This window comes from Lithobates pipiens, unplaced genomic scaffold, assembly GCF_037356315.1.
Source record: "Lithobates pipiens isolate NorthernLeopardFrog02 unplaced genomic scaffold, aLitPip1_a1.2 Scaffold_18, whole genome shotgun sequence".
Classification (NCBI taxonomy): domain Eukaryota; kingdom Metazoa; phylum Chordata; class Amphibia; order Anura; family Ranidae; genus Lithobates; species Lithobates pipiens.
Window position 1 is genome coordinate 196871360 of NW_027507758.1, and position 23741 is coordinate 196895100.

A 23741-nucleotide genomic window follows, 5' to 3' on the forward strand; every position below is an offset into this window, starting at 1 on the left:
GAGAGCCTGAGCCAGCTACTGGTCAGGCATATGGGTGGATCCCAACATCAGAGTCTGGACGTCATCCGAGAATGGGCTTTAGACCACTGTCGGCTGAATATGCATCACCGGAGTGCAGAATCAAGTGCACCCTTGTGACTCACAGGAAAATAGCTTTGGCCCCACTTCTCCTTTAACCAGTTCCCGACCAGCGCACGCCGATGCACGTCGGCAGAATGGCACGGGCAGGCATATTGGTGTACAGGTAGTCCAATCTTTAATGCCGCCCTGCCATCGCAAGCGCACCGCCGGCGGCGCACTCGCGTGCTGGTAGGGACCCCTGTGAGTCCGGTCGCGGGTCCCGCGGACTCAATCGCCGGGCATACCCGTGATCGTCTCACGGGGCGGCTGAATGGAGAGATGCTGTTGTAAACAGCATCTCCCTGTTCTGCCTAGCAACTAGTGACGCTGATCTCTGCTCCATGTGATTGGACCAGAGATTAGTGTTCACTAAATGAAAACCCAGCCCCCAACAGTTAGTAACACACCCCTAGGAACACTTAACCCCTACACTGCCACCCACAAGTTAACCCCTTCACTGCCAGTGTCATTTATACAGGAATCACTGCATTTATAAAGCAGTGATTGCTGTATAAATGACAATGGTCCAAAAAATGTGTCAAAAATGTCCGTCGTGTCCGCCATAATGTCGCAGTCACAATTAAAATCGCTGATCGCCGCCATTACTAGTAAAAAAAAAAATTATTTATTAAAATGCTATAAAACTATCCCCTATTTTGTAAACGCTATAACTTTTGCGCAAACCAATCAATAATCGCTTATTGCAATTTGTTTTACCAAAAATATTTAGAAGATTACGTATCGGCCTAAACTGAGGGAAAAAAAAAATGTTTTTTTATATATTTTTGGGGGGATATTTATTATAACAAAAAGTTAAAAATAATGTGTTTTTTTCAAAATTGTCGCTCTATTTTTGTTTATAGCGCAAAAAATAAAAACCGCAGGGGTGATCAAATACCACCAACAGAAAGCCTTTATTTGTGGGAAAAAAAGGCATGTCAATTTTGTTTGGGAGCCATGTCGCACGACCGTGCAATTGTCAGTTAAAGCGACGCAGTGCCGAATCGCAAAAAGTGGTCTGGTCTTTGCCGTGTTTACGTTTAGAAGCATATATTTTTTTAAATAGTCAAAAATTAAAAATGCCTGTAAACTAAACGCGGCTAAATGCTAGTTACTACGTTTACACACGTTTACAAGCTGTTACAGCCATTTGGTGTTTCAAATGCCTCTGAACATCCGTCCTGAACGCATTTTTTTGCTTTCCAAAAAATGCTTCTAGACTCAACTGCCTAGAAATGACTATAAAGGACTCTGTGTACATGTACTGGTAAGGTAACAGAGGAGAGTTCAGGGGTAGCTGAAAAAAATGCCCAACTGCTCCTAAACGTCCGTTTACCAGCAGAAGTATACATGAAGCCTAAATGAGGGCAGTTTAACTACTTAAAGGGGTTGTAAACCTTCAAGGTTTTTCACCTCAATGCATTCTATGCATTGAAGTGAAAAACCTCCTGTAATGCTGCAGCCCCCCCCCCCCCGAGCCCCCGTTTTACTTACCGGTACCCCTGCAATCTCATCCTGGGGACGAGCACACCAACAAAAGCTGGTGTCTCTGGTGCTGATTGAATGGATTGATAGCAGCACAGCCATTGGCTTCCGCTGCTGTCAATCAAATCCAATGACCCAGTGAGGGGCGAGGCCGAGTCATATATTTGGCTTCTATGGACACCGAGTCAATGATTCAGGAGCGCACCCGCAAGTTAACCCCCTCCGAAGCACTTCTTCCAAGGGGTTATCTAATGCGGGGAGGAGCCGTGAGAGCCGAGGGACCCCAGAAGAGGATGTGCGGGGCCACTCTGTGCAAAACGAGCTGCACAGTGAAGGTAAGTATGACATGTTTGTTATTAAAAGAAAAAAAAAACATACAGCTTTAGTGTAACTTAAAGACTAATGCCCCGTACACACGATCTGACTTTCCAGCAACAAAACTGTGAATTTTTGTTCGAAGGTTGTTGGCTCCAACTTGTCTTGCATACACATGGTCATACAAATGTTGGCCAACAATTACAAAAGTAGTGACATACAAGACGTACTTGATATCTCCATTATGAACGCTAGTTTTACAGGACTGAGCACTTCCGGCTTGTACTTTATTCCGAGCATGTGTGGACTTTTGTCCGACGGACTTGTGTACGCACTATCGGAAAGTCCGACAACAAACATTTGTTGGCGGGAAATTTGAGAACCTGCTAGCCAACATTTGTTGGTGGAAATCTGCCAACAAATGTCTGAAGGAGCTTACACACGGTCGGACTTACCGCCAACAAGCTCACATCCAACATTGCCCTTCATAAAATCCGATTGTGTGTACATGGCATAAGCCTTTTCCAGACACTTATTGCTTACAAGTTAAAATCAGTATTTTCTGCTATAAAATTACTTAGGACCCCAAACATTATATGTATATTTTTAGCAGAGACCCTAGAGGATAAAATGGCGGTTGTTGCAATATTTTATGTTACACTGTATTTGTGCATCGGTTTTTGAAATGCAATTTAACAGTAAAATTAGCCCATTTTTTTTGTATAATGTGAAAGATGTTGTTGCACAAAGAATAAAATCATGATCTTTATTCTAAGCTAAAGAATCGCGATTCAAATTTTTTCCAGAATCGTGCAGCTCTACTAGCAATGCCAAAAATCTTGCATTAAAAAAAACATACGTGATTATGTTTTACTGTACAGCAAAGCATGATCAAATATATCACACTTGATCCAATGAAAGTAAATCCTCAAGCGAGTTTTGTTTTACTGTGACAAGAGTAAAATTCTTTCCCGTCTCCTAAATGTCAGTGAAATAAATCCCTCAATAAACATGTTATTACAGTTAGTAGATTTGGAGGTTGTGTAAATTACAGTCCATCAAGCTAACAATTGTTTTAGTTCCAACATATCACTAATCAAAGGCAGTTCAAAGTGAAGCCTTGTAGTTATAGAATATGTAAAACAGGACATGCTACCATTTAGGCCGCTGAAGCTCTGACCAAAGCTACTTTTTGTGAATGTATTTATCAATGGCCAACAGGAGCTTCCCGCCATCAATTTTAACCCATCTTATTGCAACAAATAGGCATTTGGCAAGGGTATGTTTTTGTTCCTGTATTCTAATTTACACCTCTATTGTATTTCGGAAAACTCAGATATAACAAGACAGGAAGACCATCAGAGTCATATAGAGCTATAACTGAGACAATCTGTTTGACCTTCCACAATAATATAATATGTAACTTGTATTCACAAACATACAATGTACAATCATACTATTATTGTACATACCATAGCAAGAAATGGGTGTCACAATCCTCTTTCCTGGAAAGCATATATCAGTTTCCACATGCTTTTTTATTTGTATTTGCATTCTCGTTGTAAACTAGTTCCTTACATGTAACCTCATTTATCATGTTTCTTAAGGTAGACCTGTCAGCCTTTTGTTCTTTGTAAAAGTCCCACCTCAGAAGAGGCATTACAAGGGGCCTACATTTACCTTTTCTGATCTGATAACCCTCCTGTGAGCCTGGGGTATACACTAATATCACAACTACATACTAAGACAACACATGCATATTTAGACAACCTTTCTTAGTCACAGCGAATATCTAAAATGTATTTTAAGAATACACACACACACACACACACACACACACACACACAAACATATAAATATATATTCTAGATATATATCTATATCTATCTAGATATATAGATAGAGATATCTATCTAAATATCTATATCTATATATCTATATATCTATATATCTATATCTATATATATATATATATCTATCTATATCTATATCTATATATATATAGATCTATCTCTATATATATATATATATATATATATATATATATATATAGTTTTTGTTTCTTTTTATTCAGGTAAATGTGAATTATTGCTTAAAGCATAACTAAAGGAAAAACTTTTTTTTAGTTTTAGTTTTGGAGTACAGAGGGATTAGAACACCTATCAGTTGTTATTGCTGTCTGTGTCCCCATAAGGGAGATTCAACTTCTCTATTTATGCTGTTTACCATTATCAGTGAAGTGAAAGAAATTCTCGCAGTTCTGCGGCACATGGGCTTCGGAGAGGTTTTCGTGACCTGGATATCCCTGCTCTATAGTAACCCCCAGGCGGTTATAAAAATAGGCACCTCGATCTCTTCTCAATATAAAGTGGGCAGGGGCACGCGTCAGGGATGCCCGCTGTCTCCATCCCTATTTGCACTAGCGATAGAACCCTTGGCTATAGTCTTCCGGAAATCACCCGAGGTTGCAGCATTGGAGATAGGGGATATCAGGCAATGCATAGCGTTGTATGCGGATGACATGCTTCTTTTCTTGAGAGACGCAGGGACATCCTTGGAAGCAGTGCTCGGGGTGCTTGACAGATTTGCTGAGTTCTCCGGGCTACAAGTTAATTGGGAGAAGTCTAACGTGATGGCTATTGACACGGAGGCCCACGCTCTGGCGACCACCAGAGTTCCCATTGCATGGGTACAGGAATTTAAGTATCTGGGTGTGAGAGTGTCGCCAAGAGTGGGGGATTATCTGTCTTTTAACCTCCTTCCCTTGCTGGCCAGAGTTAAGGTGCAACTGGACGCATGGAAACATTTACCACTATCCCTAATTGGGAGAGTTAACTTGCTAAAAATGAAAGTCTTTTTTTCGGAGAGTAAACAGCATGTTTAGTTCCTTTTTGTGGGCCGCTGCACATCCCAGAATAAGTCTCCGCGTTTTGCAGGAGCCCTGGGGTCAAGGTGGCCTGGCATTGCCGGATCTTTTTAAGTATTTTATAACTGGGCAGATGGTGGTCGCCAGGCGCTGGTTAACAAGGGATGACGGGGACTCGACAATGGTCCTAGAGGCAGCCCTTCTGGGATCATATGAGGGTCTATCCTACTTGGTATACAGGGACCCACGGGCTTGACAGTCTCTGAGGCCTCAATGCAAGTGACGGTAAAGCCGCGTACACGCGTAGCCGTCTGTCCGACGGACTTAGTATGGCGGACTTCCCGCCAGACTGTCCGTTAGACTTTCCGAATGGGCTACTTGCCCACACACGGCACTTTTTCAGCGGAATAATACGGCGTACTAAGTACGCCGTACTATCCGCCCTACTTTTGAAATGAATGGACTCGCCCACACACGCGGAGGAAAGTCCGCTCATTTCGAGCGCGTCTCCAGGTAGACGGGGCCCGCGAAGGATACGTCGCTGGCCCCGCCGCCTGGTATGGACTTAAAGGGGAACCCCAATGCCGAAAAAAATCCCCAACACAAAGCACCTTGTCCCCATGTTGATGAGGACAAGGGCCTCTTCCCGACAACCCTGGCCGTTGGTTGTCGGGGTCTGCGGGCGGGGGGCTTATCGGAATCCGGGAGCCCCCTTTAATAAGGGGGCCCCTGGGTACCGGCCCCCCACCCTATGTGAATGAGTATGGGGTACAATGTACCCCTACCCATTCACCTGTAAAATAAAGTACAAAAAAAACACAACACACAAGATAAAATTGTTTATTGCACAGCTCCGGGGGTCTTCCGTCTTCGGGGGAGAGGGGGAAAAGACCCCCGAAGTCGGAAGAAGAGGCCGGCGGCGAGGAAGAAAGCCGGGCTCCTCCGCTAGTAAAAGAGCTACAAGAAGATAGCGGAGGAGTAGACCCCCGAAGACCGAAGACCCCCGGAGCTGTGCAATAAACTATTTTATCTTGTGTGTTGTGTTTTTTTGTACTTTATTTTACAGGTGAATGGGTAGGGGCACAGTATCTGTGGGCCCCCTTATTAAAGGGGGCTCCCGGATTCCGATAAGCCCCCCCACCCGCAGACCCCGACAACCAACGGCCAGGGTTGTCAGGAAGAGGCCCTTGTCCTCATCAACATGGGGACAAGGTGCTTTGGGGTGGAGGGGCCGCGCGGCCCCCCCTTCCCCAAGGCACCCCCCATGTTGAGGGCACGCGGCCTGGTACGGCTCAGGAGGGGGGCGCTCTCTCGCTCGTCCTCCCTTTCCTGGCCGTCCGGGTAGCGTGCTCGGACAAGGGTCTGATGTGGACCTGGGGGGACCCCCATGCCGATTTTTTTCGGCGTTGGGGTTCCCCTTTAAGTCCATACCAGGCGGCGGGGCCAGCAATGTCTCCTTCGCGGGCCCCGCCTACCTGGAGACCCGCTCGAAATGAGCGGACTTTTCTCCGGGCGGGAAAAGTCCGCTCATTTCAAAAGTACGGCGGACTGGCATACACACGGCCGTATTGTCCACCGAAATGCGAGTCCGGCGGGAAGATTGGAGTGTAAAACTACTTTCTAAGTCCGCCGTACTTTCGGGTCAAACAAGTATGCTGGAGGCTACACACGGGGGGATTATTTGGCAGACTTCAGTTTGCCGGACTTTTCCACCCGCTTGTTTGATCGTGTGTACGCGGCATAAGAGCTTGGGAAAAGGCACAGGTCTTGATGAAGCACACAGTGGAGAGTTGGTCACCAGACACCCCTCTTTGGTTTAATCCTAGACTGCCACATTTTAGTGAAATTCCCGACCCGGTGTTATGGGCCAGAGTTGGCATTAAACAACTGAAACATGTAGTGGGGGGGGGGGGGCGAAGCTATTTACGTTTGACCAACTAAAAGTTAAATATAACCTTCCAAATTGGTACTTATTTCGATACCTCCAGTTGCGGCATGCCTTTCTGTCGCAGTTCGGTTCTGATATGCTGGAGCTGGGAGTATCTCCACTGGAGAGGTTTTTGCAGATGGAGGACTTGCTGAAGCCCCTGTCCGCAGTCTATAAAGAGCTGTTTGTAGACAGGCCAAAACCGGTGCAAAAATGCAGAGACACTTGGAGTGCCCTAGTGACGGACTTCGGGGGGGGAGGACTGGGATGACATGTGGGATCACCCATTTCAAACCCTGGTATCAGTCAGAGACAGACTTATTCAATTTAAAATTCTACACAGGGTGTATTATACTCCTGTAAGACTAGCTAGGATGTATGGTAGGGGATCGGCGTTGTACAGCTGATCGCGCTGACTTTGATCATATATTCTGGCAGTGCCAGCAGATTGGGGACTTCTGGAAGGGAGTGACGCACACCATACAAACAGTACTCTCGGTGCCGATTCCTGTTACAGTCGCGGCATGTTTGCTGGGGCTGGTGGAGGAGTTGGCGCCTCGAAGGGCGCAGAGGACTATGATGTCCTTGTCTTTATTTTATGCACGTAAAGCTATTCTGTTATTTTGGAAAAAGCCAGAACTGCCTACGGTGTCATATTGGAAAAGCTTGATTAATAAAGCGCTACCATTCTACAAGGCTACATACCTAAGTAGGGGATGTCCCAATAAATTTAAGAAAGTGTGGCAGGGCTGGTTGGATAACAAGGACACTTTGAATTAATTTACTAGGTGGGGGGAGGATCCCCAACTGACCGGCTGGTTTACGGGGCAGCGTGCTGCTCTAAGCCTTATTGGCTCCTTACTTTCTCTCCGGGGGTCAGGAATACCATTACTGATGGGTAGTGTACTTTCTGAGGGGTACAGCTGGTGTACATTGTATGTGATTTGGTGTCATTGGAGGGCTGCACGGGGGTCTTTGCGGGGGGGGGGGGGGGGGTTGTATTACATGTGTTGAAAATTGTTAATAAACACAAATTTGCAAAAAAATTTATAAAAAATGTATTACATGCCCCTGTTAAACAGGGGCTGAAAAATTGGGCCTTAGGCACTGGTGCTGGTGCCACAACACTGCAACCTCTACCATATACTCTAGTTGGAGTGCAGGAATGAATCCTGCTGCAAAGCACTGCATCAAAAATTGTAATTACATGGCACTGTTAAACAGGGGCTGAAAAATTGGGCTGGTGGCATCACCCAGAACCAAAAATGTTCTTCCAAGATATCAGCGGGATCATTGAGGAGGAAGAGGATAGTCAGTCAACATAACAGGGCAGTCACTCAGCATCAGCATAGGCAGTCTTGAAGGGATGTGACATTTCCCAAAAAATTATTCGGTTACATCAGCTTCAGGTGGTTGGTAGCTGGTGGTGATCCAAGACTGATTCATCTTTATGAAGGTCAGTTGATCAACTGAGTTGGTGGACAGGTGCACCCTGTGATCGGTTACAAAGCCACCAGCAGCACTGAAGGTGCGTTCCGAAAGAACGCTGGATGCAGGACAGGCCAGTAGCTCAGTTGCATACTGTGCAAGCTCTGGCCAGTGATCCATCCTCAAGACCCAATAAGCCAGAGGATTTTCGGTGGGAAAGGTGTCCAAGTCTGACTTTGCCCCTAGGTATTCCTGCACCATGTAAATCAAACGCTGGTGATGGTTGGTGATGGTTGCTGGAACCGATCATACCTTGGGGCTGCGGACTAAAAAATTGTCTGAACGCATTGGTCAGACGGCCACCTTCTCCACCGCTCCTTCTGTGACTGACCGAAGCCTGAGCAACACGTTGTCCAGTACCAGGAGTTTGTAACCTCCCAGTCTCTGGTAATGCGTTGCACAGACCTTTCTGCAAGGCCTCCCGGAGATGTCTCATCCTCTGCTCCCTCTGCGACGGCAAGATAAAGTCCGCAACCTTACCCTTGTACCATGGATCAAGGAGAGTGGCAGCCAGTAATGGTCCCTCTCCTTGATTTGAAGAATGCGAGGATCCTTCCGCAGGCTTTGCAGGATCAGGGAGGCCATGCAGCAAAGGTTAGCTGAGGCATTCAGTCCGGAGTCCTCTGGATCACTAGGGACAACATGATCCGCAGCCACCTCCTCCCAGCCATGTACAAGTCCACGGGTTTCTTGGGACTGTAAATCATCCCTACAAGACTGCTGCTGCTGATGCTGAGTGCCAGGCTCCACCTTCATGCTGACAAAATCCTCCTCCTCCTCCTCCTCCTCCTCTTCCTGTGTGATGGATGGGACAGCAGGAACACTGTCTGGATAAAGGGGGCCTTGGTTGGTGCCATTGTCGCAAACCACCATTCCTGGCTTAAGCTGGTGTGGCGTCAACCACCTCTTGGCCTGCCCCTGCAGAGCTGACAAAATATCTGCCCCAGTGTGGCCCCTGTCCCCCAAACAAATCAGCACAAGCACGGCATGGCATCTTTTTGCCTGCATACTTGCGTAGCCCCTTGAACGCCTACGAAGCACTGCTGGTTCCAAGGACAGAGCACTAGAAGAGGCCATGGAGGAAGAGGAAGAGGAGAGGGTGGAATTGAGAGGTGTGTCACAACCAGTAGTAGCATTTTGGAGGCGTGGTGGTGGAACAACCTCCAACACTACTGCACCTTGTCCTGCATCCTTCCCATCTGCCAGAAGAGTGACCCAATGGTTCGTGAAAGATAGGTAACGTCCCTGTCCATGCCTGCTGGACCATGAGTCAGTGGTAATATGCACCTTACCGCTGACTGCCCCGTCCAGCGAGACAAGGACATTGCCTTCTACATGCTGGTAGAGAGCCGGAATCGCCTTCTGTGAGAAAAAGTGGCGTTTGGGGACCTGCCACTGAGGAACCACACATTGCACAAACTCACCAAAGGGGGCAGAGTCTACCAACTGAAAAGGCAGCAGTTGAAGTGCTAGCAATTTAGCCAAGTTAGCATTCAACTGCTGGGCATGTGGACGGCTGGGATTGAACTTCTTTCGGCGGTGCAGCAGCTGGGGCAGGGAAATTTGCCTGGTACAATTGTATGTCGGTGTCCCACTAGCAGATTGCCCGCAAATACTTGGCTGTGATACACCTAATTCTACACCTTCATTCCTCTCGGTGCAGGTTTCAGAGAGGACTGAAGGTATAGTGGGGTTGGAGATGCCAGCTGATGAGGAGCAAGGAGAGGTCTGCTTTGTTCTTTGGTGTGGGTCTTTTAGGGAAGCTTACCAACGAACTGCATGGCAGGTCGAAATATGTCTGGTCAAGCATGTGGTGCCCAAGCAGCTGATGTTTTGGCCACACGAGTTACGCTTGAGACATATGTTGCAAATACCATCGGTATGATCTGATGCACTCATCTCAAAAAAGGCCCACACCAAAGAACTTTTGGAATAACGTGCAGAGGCAGCGCCCTGCACATGCAGAGATCTGCGGTGTGATGCAGTCGGTGTGCTGCCCTTAAGCTGGCCTCTGGCGGGCATCTTGTCTCATTGGAGATGTGCCTCCTCCTCCTCCTCTCTCCTATCAGGCACCCACGTGGAGTCAGTGACCTCATCATGCCCTCCCTCCATCATCACTGGAGCAAACCTGGCAGTATGCTGCAGCTGGGGGAACATGACTGCCAGATTGCTGTCCTTATTGAGCACCCCCTCTCTCTAGGCTCACGTTACTGCCTTCCTCTAGCTGGGTATCATCATCAGAGCCTTCAAAACGCTGGGCATCCTCCTGGAGCATGTACCCAACACTATGCTCAAACAGTTCGGTGGACTCCTCAGGATGACATGGTGGGGCTAGGGAAGGAGTGACTGATGCCATTGAGCCGAGGGAAGAGGCCCAGGTGGTAGCTGCTTTGCCAGTACCCTGAGCCTGGGTGAGAGAGGATGAGGTGGATGAGGACGGCTTGTTCATCCACTCTACCAAGTCTTCGGCATGTTGCAGCTCAATACGGCCAGCTGCTGAAAAAAAGGACAAGTGTGTCCCATGGCCACTGGCTGATGAGGATGCACCATGTCCATGACCAGCACTGTTGCCTCTAGACACAGAGCCTGCTTGCCCTCTTTTATTGGCTCGTGACTGTCTGACTCTCCTTGTTGGCCTTCCAGACATACTAATGGCCCGCAGGGAGATGTAGCTGCACAAAGCTGGGACGTATATACTGATTATACTGCAGTTAGCAGAATCAACTGCCTGCCTGAAGTATTATTAGTATGAGAAAGCCAGCAATTGAGGTAGCTTTATGTGCACACTGTGCAGAGTACACAGTACACCAACTGTAATTACTATAGCTGTCTGCAGATAAGATCAGCAGAACACCAGCAATTGGGGTAGCTTTAGGTGCACACTGTGCAGATGACACAATACACCAACTGTAATTACTACAGCTGCCTGCGGATAGGATCAGCAGAATACCAGCAATTGGGGTAGCTTTAGGTGCACACTGTACAGGTGACACAATACCCCAACTGTAATTACTGCAGCTGCCTGTAGTATAGGATCAGAAGAACACCAGCAATTGGGATAGCTTAGCTTTAGTGCATACTGTGCAGATGACACAATACAGCAATTGTAATTACTGCAGCTGCTTGTAGTATAGGATCAGAAGAAAATCAGCAATTGGGGTAGCTTTAGGTGCACACTGTGCAGATGACACAATACACCAACTGTAATCACTGCAGCTGCCTGCGAATAGGATCAGAAGCACACCAGCAATTGAGGTAGCTTTAGGTGCACACTGCGCAGAGTACACTGTACACCAACTGTAATTATTGAAGCTGCCTGTAGTATAGGATCAGAAGAGCACCAGCAATTTGGGTAGCTTTAGGTTCACACTGTGCAGATGACACAATACACCAACTGTAATTACTGCAGCCGTCTGTAGTATAGGATTAGAAGAACACTAGCAATTGGGGCAGCTTTAGGTGCACACTGTGTAAAGGACACAGTACACAGGAACGAATCTAGCTGAACTGAGTACAGTGTGTGTGTGTATATATATATATATATATATATACATACATACAACGCCTAGGATGCATATATATACACAATACAATGACTGCAGCTAACTGACTAGCCTCCTGCCTGCTCTAGCTAACTCAAATGAAAGGAAATCACACTGTCTATCTCTCTCTATCACCATGCCGGAACACACTACACAATATAGTGTATATAGTGTGGGGTGTGTACTAAACCCCCTGAGCCATAATTGGCCAAAGCCACCCTGGCTTTGGCCAATTACAGCTCGCTAGACAGACGGCGCTTTGATTAGAAAAGCATGCGGTCATAGTGCATGCTTGGCCAATCATCAACCAGCAATGCACTGCGATGCCACAGTGAATTATGGGCCGTGACGCGCCACTCAAATTTGGCGCGAACGGCCCATAATGTTCAAAATTCTGCCAACGGTCGAACAGCCGATGTTTGTGTCGAATATGGGTTCAACTCGAACATGAAGCTCATCCCTATCCACCACCAAAGGCCCAATTTTTTGACCCTGTTCAACAGGGGCATGTAATTACTATTCTTGATCTAATATTTCACAGCAGGGCCCGTTCCTTCACCCACCAAAAGTAACTGTGATAACTGTGAGGGCTTACAGTGTTGTGGCAACACCAACACCTTAGGCCCAAATTTCTGCAGAGTATATAAGGCAGGCCCTTACTTTCAAACATCCAACTTACAAATGGCTCCTACTTGCAAACGGAAGGAGACAACAGGAAGTGAGAGGAAATCTACCCCTAGAAAAAGAAATTCTCTCCTGTAAGAGTTCCTTGTTTCACTAAAAACCTAAAATTTTCAAAATCCTATTGTCATTGGGACAGAAAGTGAGATGAAATCTTCTGAACAGGTGCACAGTCAGCAAAACAAATGTTACAGGGGTGATAATCCTTCCCTTTTTTTTCCAAAAAGCTTAAAAATTTATTTTTTGACTAGAGCTACACTTTAAAAATGTACCAGTTCAAAATTACAAACAGATTCTACTTAACAACAAACCTACAGTCCCTGTCTTGTTTGCACCACCTGTATACTGCTGTTCAGAATATATAGGGTCTGGAGGCCCCGCGTCTTTCCTTTTTTTATTTGGGTGCGGGGTTCCCCTTAATATCCATACAAGACCCAAAGGGGTTGGTAATGGACGGGGGGGGGGATTTCTCAATGATTTTCATCCATATTGCCGGTGGGGATGAGCTTGGTGTTCGATTCGAACGCATGATTGACTCGAACACCAGCTGTTCGCCTGTTCGATGAATTCAGAACTTTGTGGGCCGTTTGCGCCATATTTGTGTGGGGCTCACGGCCCACAGTGCACTGCTCCATCGCAGTGCATTGCTGGCTCATGATTGGCAACACATGCACTGTGACCCCGCATGCTTGGCCAATCACAGCGCCGGCAGTGAGGAGAGCCATTATTGGCCGCAGGCAGGGTGCCTGCAGCCTAATTATAGCTCAGGGGGGTTTAGTACATGCCCCACACTATATAAAGCCACCAGCACGGCGGCTTTATGTAGTGTGTTGGCGTGCAAGAGCAGGATAGGCAGAGACATTGTCTTTTTGCTTATTATTATAGAACAGTTACAGTGGGTGTTGTATGCCTCCTGCACAGTATACACCTGAAGCTACCCCTTATTGCTGGTGTTGTTCTTTTTCTGTAACACAGGCATCTGCAGCAGTTACAGTGGGTGTTGTGTGCCTCCTGCACAGTATACACCTGAAGCTACCTCTATGTCAGGAAGGGCATGCCAGCACCCACGATGGCTGGCGAAGAAGACAAGTTGTTACCTCTTCATGTCAGGAAGGGCATGCCAGCACCCAAGATGGCTGTAGAAGAAGATGACCTGTTACCTCTGCCCCTGTCAGGATGCCATTGGTGCGCAAGCACCATGTAACAGCGTTTGCCGCCCAAACAGGCTATTTAAACTTAGCCAGTTTCCAGACTCAGTGGTGTCTGCTCTACAGCATTCCCTGTGTAACCTGCAATTACTTACCTGCCTTCTGTTCCTGTTGTGACCCGGATTGCTTCCTGACGTTCCTGTTTCCTGCCTGCATCCGACCCCAGCTTGTCCCCCACTCCGCACCTGCCTGCTCCTTCTGCCACTCCACTGCCAGCCTGTTGACGACCCGGCCTGTAATCTGATTCCACTTCTGCTTCAGCCTCTGTTCCTGACGTGCCCGTTGTGTATGACCCAGCCTGCCTGTACCTGCCTTCTCTTCAGCCTTGAGGGTGCCACCATCCCTTCTGCTGCATCTGCACTCCTGCCTGTGGGGACCGGTTTGTCTACTTGTTCTAGCTACCTGCCTACCACTGCTCTGAGATTCCTACAGACATCTCTACAACCCGGCCGAGTGCTCCGATCCAGTTCCAGGTTCTGTGATCCCACCAGGCACGCGTGCGACTGCATCTCGGTGCTTCCTGTCAGGTCTATCGGGGCTCTAAGTCAGAGTTTAAGAGAGGCCGTCCTCTGCATATTAGGCTCCATCACCAGGTACGTGACACCCTTATTGCTGGTGTTTTTCTGTTTCTGTAACACAGGCATTTGCAGCAGTTAGAGTGGGTGTCGTGTGCTTCCTGCGCAGTATACACCTGAAGCTACCCCTTATTGCTGGTGTTGTTCTGTTTCCGTAACACAGACATCTGCATCTCATACAGTGGGTGTAGTGTGCCTCCTGCACAGTATACACCTGAAGCTACCCCTTATTGCTGGTGTTGTTCTGTTTCTGTAACACAGGCATTTGCAGCAGTTAGAGGGGGTGTAGTGTGACTCCTGCACAGTATACACCTGAAGCTACCCCTTATTGCTGGTGTTGTTCTGTTTCCGTAACACAGACATCTGCATCTGTTACAGTGGGTGTAGTGTGCCTCCTGCACAGTATACACCTGAAGCTACCCCTTATTGCTGGTGTTGTTCTGTTTCTTTAACGCAGGCATCTGCAGCAGTTACAGTGGGTGTAGTGTGCATCCTGCGCAGTATACACCTGAAGCTACCCCTTATTGCTGGTGTTGTTCTGTTTCCGTAACACAGACATCTGCATCTCATACAGTGGGTGTAGTGTGCCTCCTGCACAGTATACACCTGAAGCTACCCCTTATTGCTGGTGTTGTTCTGTTTCTGTAACACAGGCATCTGCAGCAGTTACAGTGGGTGTAGTGTGCCTCTTGCACAGTATACACCTGAAGCTACCCCTTATTGCTGGTGTTGTTCTGTTTCTGTAACACAGGCATTTGCAACAGTTAGAGGGGGTGTAGTGTGACTCCTGCACAGTATACACCTGAAGCTACCCCTTATTGCTGGTGTTGTTCTGTTTCTTTAACGCAGGCATCTGCAGCAGTTACAGTGGGTGTAGTGTGCATCCTGCACAGTATACACCTGAAGCTACCCCTTATTGCTGGTGTTGTTCTGTTTCTGTAACACAGGCATTTGCAGCAGTTACAGTGGGTGTAGTGTGCCTCCTGCACAGTATACACCTGAAGCTACCCCTTATTGCTGGTGTTGTTCTGTTTCTGTAACACAGGCACTTGCAGCAGTTAGAGTGGATGTAGTGTGACACGCTTGTCCTTATTTTCGGCAGCTGGACGTGTTGAGCCGCATCATGCCGAAAACTTGGTAGAGTGGATGACCAAGCCCTCCTCATCTTCATCATCCTCTCTCACCCAGGCTCAGGGTACTGGCAAAGCAGCTGCCAATCCTCTTCCCTCGTCTCAATGTCATCAGTCACTCCTTTCTTAGACCCACCATGTCCTCCTGAGGAGGCCCCCGAACTGTTTGAGCACAGTGTTGGGTACATGCTCCAGGAGGATGCCCAGTGTTTTGAAGGCTCTGATGATGATACTCAGCTAGAGGAAGGCAGTAACATGAGCGCAGAGAGAGGGGATGCTCAAGAAGGACAGCAATCTGGCAGTCATTTTCTACCAGCTGCAGCATACTGCCAGATTTGCTCCAGTGATGAAGAGGGGGGGGGGGGTGATGAGGTCACTGACTCCACTTGGGTGCCTGATAGGAGGGAGGGGGAGGAGGCACATCTCCAATGAGGCAGGATGCCCTCCGGGGGCCAGCTTAAGGGCAGCACACCGACTGAATCACACCGCAGAGCTCCGCCTGTGCAGGAAGCTGCCTCTGCGCGTTATTACAAAAGTTCTTTGGTGTGGGCCTTTTTTGAGATGAGTGCATCAGATCGCATTGCTGCTATTTGCAACATATGTCTCAAGCGTATCTCGCGTGGCCAAAACATCAGCATCTTGGGCACCACATGCTTGACCAGACATATGTTGACCTGTCGTGCAGCTCGTTGGCAAGCGTACCTTAAAGGCCCACACCAAAGAGTAAAGCTCCTCATCAGCTGGGATCTCCAACCCCACTATACCTTCAGTCCTCTCTGAAACCTGCACTGAGAGGAATGAAAGTGTAGAATTAGGTGTGCCACAGCCAAGTACTTGCGGGCACTCTGCTAGCAAGACACTGATGTCCGATTGTAGCATGCAAATTTCCCTGCCCCAGCTGCTGGACCATCGAAAGAAGTTCACTCCCAGCCACCCACATGCCCAGCGGTTGAATGCTAGCTTGGCTAAATTGCTATCACTTCAACTGCTGCCTTTTCAGTTGGTAAACTCGGCCCCCTTCCGTGAGTTTGTGCAATGTGCGGTTCCTCAGTGGCAGGTTTCCAAACGCCACTTTTTCTCACAGTAGGCGATTCCAGCTCTCTACCGGCATGTGGAAGGCAATGTCCATGCCTTGCTGGACAGGGTGGTCAATGGTAAGGTGCGTATTACCGCTGACTCATGGTCCAGCAGGCATGGACAGGGACATTACCTATCTTTCACGACCCATTGGGTCACTCTTCTGGCAGCTGGGAAGGATGCAGGACAAGGTTCAGTAGTGTTGGAGGTTGTTCCGTCACCACTCCTCCAAAATGCTACTACTGGTTGTGACACACATCTCTCCTCCACCCCCTCCTCTTCTTCTTCCTCCATGGCCTCTTCCTATGCTTTGTCATCGCAACCAGCGGTGCTCCGTAGGCGTTCAAGGGGCTATGCAAGTACGCAGGCAAAAATATGTCAGTCTTTTAGGGATGAATTACAGTCCCAAGAAACCGGTGGACTTGTACGTGGCTTGGAGGAGGTGGCTGCGGATCATGTTGTCCTTAGTGACCCAGAGGACTCCAGACCGAATGCCTCAGCTAACCTACGCTGCATGGCCTCCCTGATCCTGCAAAGTCTGCGGAAGGATCCTCGTATTCTTCTGATCAAGGAGAGGGACCATTACTGGCTGCCACTCTCCTTGATCCATGGTACAAGGGTAAGGTTGCGGACTTTATCTTGCCATTGCAGAGGGAGCAGAGGATGAGACATCTCCAGGAGGCCTTGCAGAAAGGTCTGTGCAACGCGTTCCCAGAGACTGGTAGGCTAAAAACTCCTGGTCCTGGACAACGTGGTGCTGAGGCTTCGGTCAGTCACAGAAGGAGCGGTGGAGAAGGTGGCCGTCTGACAGATGCGTTCAGACAATTTTTTAGTCCGCAGCCCCAAGGTATGATCGGTTCCAGCAACCGTGCCAGTGTCTGATTTACATGGTGCAGGAATACCTAGGGGAATAGTCAGACTTGGACACCTTTCCCACCGAAAATCCTCTGGCTTACTGGGTCTTGATGTTGGATCACTGGCCAGAGCTTGCACAGTATGCAATTGAGCTACTGGCCTGTCCTGCATCCAGCGTTCTTTCGGAATGCTCATTCAGTGCTGCTGGAGGCTTTGTAATCGATCGCCTGTCTACCGACTTGGTTGATCAACTGACCTTCATAAAGATGAATCACTTGGATCACCACCAGCTACCAAGCACCTGAAGCTGATGTAACTGAATAATTTTTTTTGAAATGTCGCATCCCTTCAAGACTGCCTATGCTGATTCTAAGTGACTGTCCTGTTATGTTGACTGACTATGCTCTTCCTCCTCAATGATCCTGCTGATAGCTTGGAAGAACATTTTTGGTTCTGGGCGCTGCCACCAGTGGCTAAGGCCCAATTTTTTTAACAGGGGCATGTAATTAAAATTTTTGATGCAATGCTTTGCAGCAGGGCTCATTCCTTCACTCCAGCTAGACTCGCTGGGAGAGGTTGCAGTGTCGTGGCACCAGCACCAGTGCCTAATTTTTCAGCCCCTGTTTAACAGGGGTGTGTAATTACAATTTTTGATGCAATATTTTGCAGCAGGGCTTATTCCTGCGCTCCAACTAGAGTATCTGTGAGGGCTTACAGTGTCGTGGCACCGGTGCCTAAGGCCCAATTTTTCAGCCCCTGTTTAACAGGTGCATGTAATTACAATTCTTGATATAATATTTCACAGCAGGGCCCATTCCAGCGCCCACCGAGAGTAACTGTGAGGACTTACATTGTTGTGGCACCAGTACTACCACAACCACCAAAGGCCTCATTTTTATACCACTTTTCAACAATGGCATTTAATTACAATTCTTGATATAATAGTTCATAGCAGGGCACTCCAGCGCCCACCAAGAGTCACTTTGATGGCTTACAGTGTTAACTTGTGGCAACACCAACACCTTTGGCCCAAATTTCTGCAGAGCATATAGGGCAGGCCCCTACTTTCAAACATCCAACTTACAAATGTCTCCTACTTGCCAACGGAAGGAGACAACAGAAAGTGAGATGAAAAAAGACGGATGGACAAAAAAATTATACAGGAGTGATAACCCCTATGTTTTCCAAAAAGCTTAAAAATAGATTTTTTGACTGGAGCTACACTTTAAAAATGTACCAGTTCAAAATTACAAACAGATTCTACTTACAAAACAAACCTACACAGTACGTCTTGTTTGCACCGCCTGTATACTGCTGTTCTGAGTATATAGGGCCTGGGGGCCCCATGCCTTTCCTTTTTTAAATTTGGGTATGGGGTTCCCCTAATTTCCGTACAAGACCCAAAGGGGCTGGTAATGGGCAGGGGGGCTACCCATGCCATTTTTCTCAATGATTTTCATCCATATTGCCGGAACCAGACATTACATTATAACTGCAAGCAGCTTTAAATGACTTTTTGTCAGTTAAATGTAATTTTGTGCAGGGACTGCTTTAAACACGGGAAGCACATGCTACTTCACAGGCATACTATAGACAACCCTCAGGCACAAGATTAATGGTATATTTCACTTTTTTTTCACTTTAATCGTCATTAAAATCAGTACTCCTGAAGAAACGGCAGTTTTTACAAAAAAATGTTTGCATTGATCCATGTCCCCTGGAGCAGGAGCCAGGTCCCCAAATCCTTTTAGGACAATATCTTGCATATTAGCCTTTAAAAGTAGCACTTTTGATTTTTAATGTTTGAGTTCCATAGACTTTAATGGGGTTCTAAAGTTCGTATGAATTTTCAGTCTGTTCGAAGGTTCTGGTGCGAACCGAACCGGGGGGTGTTCGGCTCATCCCTAATTGCCGGGACCAGACATGACATTAAAGCCGCAAGCAGTTTTAAATGACTTTTTTTTCGACTAGAAATGTAATTTTGAGCAGGGACTGTTCTAATTACTTTAAAATGATTGTAAACCCTCCCCCACAACTTTATCCCATGTAAATCAGCATAAAAACCCCTAATGAACACTGCTTGTAGATATCTCCTTACTTGCTTAGTATTGCTGTAATCCTTTTTGTTCTTTAGAAAAATGTCACTGAGCATGTCCAGATATCCCCTGATTTATGGCACACTCTCTATGTGCTTATCTATCTGTTATCAGGACTGCCTACGGCACACTACTTAACTCCCAGGAGACTTCAGAATCACTCAGAGCTTCCCCCTACACACCATGTGACCATGTAACATGACATACAGTGTAAACCAGGGAATGGGACAGCAGTACTGCAGACTTATCAGCTGAAGCTGATAGGACTCACGCAGGCAAACACTAGGTAATCAGCACAAGTAAATACTATGAAATAAAACAAGTCAGCTATGAACAGGGAAGCAGGGTTACCATAGAAACGTTGGATTGAGAAAGAGGCTTGGTTAACAGTACAGGAATTGCTAAATGTAAGGGCGGAATTACACTCCACTGTGGACTCAGAAAACAATAGTTAAGATGGTGCTGCCTAACCCCTGGAAACAATTTTATTAAAGTTTCTTTAAACAGTAAGTAATATGCAATTTGGGCTGGATTACAGTGGCTACAGTTTGATAATTACTTATTATAATGGACTAAATGAAAAGAAGCATCAGAGTGGGAGAGTACTTCTTCTTTAAGTTTAATTGAAATCACTGCTACCGAAAAAACGGGCGTTTTTAAAACTTTATTTTGTATTGATACATGTACCCTGGGGCAGGACCCGGGTCCCCAAACCCTATTAAGGACAATAACTTGCATATTAGCCTTTAAAATCCACACTTTTGATTTCTTACATTTGAGTTCCATAGGCTTTAACAGGGTTCGTAAGTTTGCGCAAACTTTCAGTCTGTTCGAATATTCTGATGCGAACCAAACCGCGAGCTGTTCGGCTCATCATTAATAGTATTGCCACACATGTTCATTTGTATATTCATAATTATTATCTTTCATTCTTAGTGCCATTCTATGCAGTATCCAAAAGTCTCCTAAGGAAGCCAGTGATTGGCAAAACATGTAGAGCTGAAGCCATTGCATATTTGTTTAAGCCACATGGATATTCTGCGGTTTTATTAGTAATGTTCTGAAAGTGATATTTATACCTATGTTTATACTGTAATAAGATTTTGATATTTTATAGAACTTTTTGTTATCATGATTTTGGCAACTTTAAAAATCCAGTTGTGCCTTCTTTTTTCAATTGATTACTTTTCAGTGGTTGATCCACTGCTTTACCTTAACAGTATTTCTTCATAGGAGTCTCTTTGAAGCTCACAGGGGACATTTTTTTCTGCTCCACACGCCCCCCATCCCCAGTTCGGGAGCCCAGTTGCTGACTTCCACAGCTTTTCTCTCTCTCTTTCCCTCTCTCTCTCTCTCTCTCTCTCTCTCTCTCTCTCTCTCTCTCTCTTTCTCTCTCTCTCTCTCTCTCTCTCAAATAGCAGTGACCAGCCAGGTATGAAGGGACCTTAAATAACAATCTTCAGGGTCAGTATGGTGTTAGACCTAATGAGATAGTCATGAGTGACAGTTTTTCAAGTAACTGCATTGTCACCTATGTCAATCTCTTGTAGTGCCTATCTACTATGTGTAGACTAATAACATAATTTTCAGTTGTCTGTCCTGTTTTGTGGATGATGGGTTTTCTACTACATGCCACTTCAGTGTCTATTCTTTACTTAACAAAGTCCTTCTCAACAAACTAGGCTGTATGATCTATACTGTACACTCCTCTGCACAACTTTACTCAGTACACTATGTTGTGCATTATACACTTAAAGCCAAATTGTATTAATTATTATTTATTATTATTTAAATAACAAATGACATGGCACAGAGCAGCCCTTTACCTCCTCTTCCAGAGACCCTTTTTTTGGGGGGTTTAGGTTCAAACACAAGACAGCCTTAACAGCTGCCCATTTCTGCTCCTCCTTTCTTGCACGTGCCCCTATAAGAAGCTGTGTGTTATGGGGGCATATGTGCAAACATGCTCCTGAGCCAGGCTGTGTGTGCATCCTAACACACAGCATGGCTCAGTCCTGCCCTTTGTTCTCTTAGGATTTGACTGACAGCAGCATATGCCAATGGCTCCAGTTGCTTTCAGTGAAGACTGGGGGAGCAGGGAGAGAAGAGCTGCAAATGGAACGATAGGAGACTCTGGTAAGTGTTTAAGGAGCGGGAGAAAGAGCGGATGGTTGAAGGTTTTTTACCCTATGCATAGAATTAAAGTTAATAAAAAAACTTTGACTTTGGATTCACTTTACAACTTCTGCATTTTATACACAAACTACTCTACTGTGCAACAGTTTTGTGCTCTTTACTTAATACTATTTTGCTCTGCACACTGTGCTATACTCAATGCTAAGCACTGCTGTATGTTAAACAATTCTCTTTTGTATACCACTCTAGTATATTCCCTGCTACTTGTTTGTTGTCCTCCCTCATTGTCATCAGACAGCAGATTACCGTACATTCATTTTAACAGACCTTTATTTGCTCAAAACATTTTACTAATAATGTTTGATACATTGTATTGTTGTTTTATTACTGTGTCACTTTTATTTTTTGCACCTTACATTACAGGCTGAAGAGATGCAACCTGGTTATTCCAAATACAATTATGTGTTTCTAGCAAAGGTAAATAATGCACTTATTTTTAGCATATGTGAATATCTATCAGTGATAATGTAGACAAAGACTCACCCAAGCTCTACCGCATGTTTATAGGATGATGAGTTGAGTATCAAACATTTTTCTTCTGTCTGTATTGTTTTAATGTTTGCTTAAAAATAAAAATAAAAAAAGGATCTGATTAAAAAAAAAAAAGTTTTTTATTAGATTTTGCACACATATAGTCAGATTTTCAACCAATCTAGTTCAACTAATACAAGGGAAAAAAATGTACAATCCTATATGCACAATTCTATACTCACAGTTGATCCAGGAGGAAGTAAAAAAAAAAACCAGCAAAGCATTCTCAAATGTGTTACAGCAGAGGAAAAAAATCCTTGCCGATCCCCCCAGGAGGCAATCAAATATTCCCTGGATAAACCTTACCTATAAATGTTAGTTTCCAGTTATATTATGTACATTAGGGAAGAATCCAGGCCTTTAAAAAAAAAAAAAGTAATCTACAAAGCTGGACAGAACCTAAGGGGGATGCACTGTTAAGTAAGGGAGGATGGTGGGGGGCTCTTGATGTCTGTAAGGGTAGGGGATGCTCTGGACATCTAGTTTTACAAATACAAGAGGCCCTTTTGAGCACAATCATGATGATGCGGCCACACCTGTTCTACAGGGTCTCTGCTTTGGGGGTTGGTGTGCTGCTGCTGGGAAGAAGCTGGGGGCATTGCTGGAAAGCAGGAAGTACAGGGTTTGGAGGAGGACCAGAGGAGGGCCTGGAGCGCTCCTGTAGCTGCAGGAGAGGTACGAGGGCCACATCAAATGGCCTGGAGGGCCAGGTTCAGCCCGCAGGCCTTGGGTTTGACATGTGCTGTAGAATAAAAAAGATGGTTGCAAATTTTTATGTCACATGATATTTGCAAAACTGTATATTAAATTAAAATTGTGTATTTGACTGAAAACACACAAAATATAATACCAATTTTTTCGCAAAATTAAGTAAATAGATACCAGACAAGCTGTCTTAAAATTGTATTGTGCCTGTGATATTGCAAAAACTATGGCACCCAAAAATTTCAATAGGTGAAACTTTAAAAGCCTTTACAGCTCATCAGTTTAGAGTTAACCAGGATCTCCATGGTTTACATATGCGTGCGCTCCTGAGCATTCAATTGCATTTGCACATGTGTGTGGGGCAATGGGAGTTGCAGCAATTTTTTTAAATACATTTTATGAGAATTTTGTTAAACTTTTTATTTTTTTATTTACTTGATTGCTATCACAAGAGATGAATAAGCCCCCATGTGATAGCATTGGGCTGGTGACAGGTACTCTTTAGGGAAACTCTAGGGGTTTAATAGACCCCAATGTTTCCCCTGTCTTTCACAACATCCAACCAAGCACAGATCTGCATGATTGCATGTGTCCCCTGGCTGTAGCAGCCAGGAAATTGTGGATCTGAAACTGGAAGTGAGAAAATTGTTGTTTCCAGTTTCTTTGTTTATATGTAAGATTGCGGCATGGATATATCTCATTCTCACACTGGTCTCCATCCTAAATCCGGTAGTTGCAGTCCTGGGCTTGCTGTAAGAGCGGAAGAGCCTGGGATTTCGCTCTTGCAGGGACTAGATCACAATATCTATGTTCCGCCATTTGGTACATTTCTGTTCTGATGTTATGATCTTTGTACACTTATTATTTTCCAGCTGTGTATACGCTAAACATTTTTCTCAATAAAAAGATTTGTGCAAAAAAAATTGTTAAAAACAAAATAAAAA

General features: G+C 45.9%; 1 protein-coding gene across 1 annotated transcript in view; it reads left to right on the plus strand.

The window, feature by feature from the left end:
* Nucleotides 1-23741, plus strand: part of RMDN2 (regulator of microtubule dynamics 2) — a 649991-nt gene that overhangs the window by 537436 nt on the left and 88814 nt on the right. The window contains exon 8 of the mRNA XM_077486505.1: nucleotides 21925-21978. Within this exon, the coding sequence (XP_077342631.1) occupies nucleotides 21925-21978 (54 nt within the window). The remainder of the gene's footprint in view (nucleotides 1-21924; nucleotides 21979-23741) is intronic.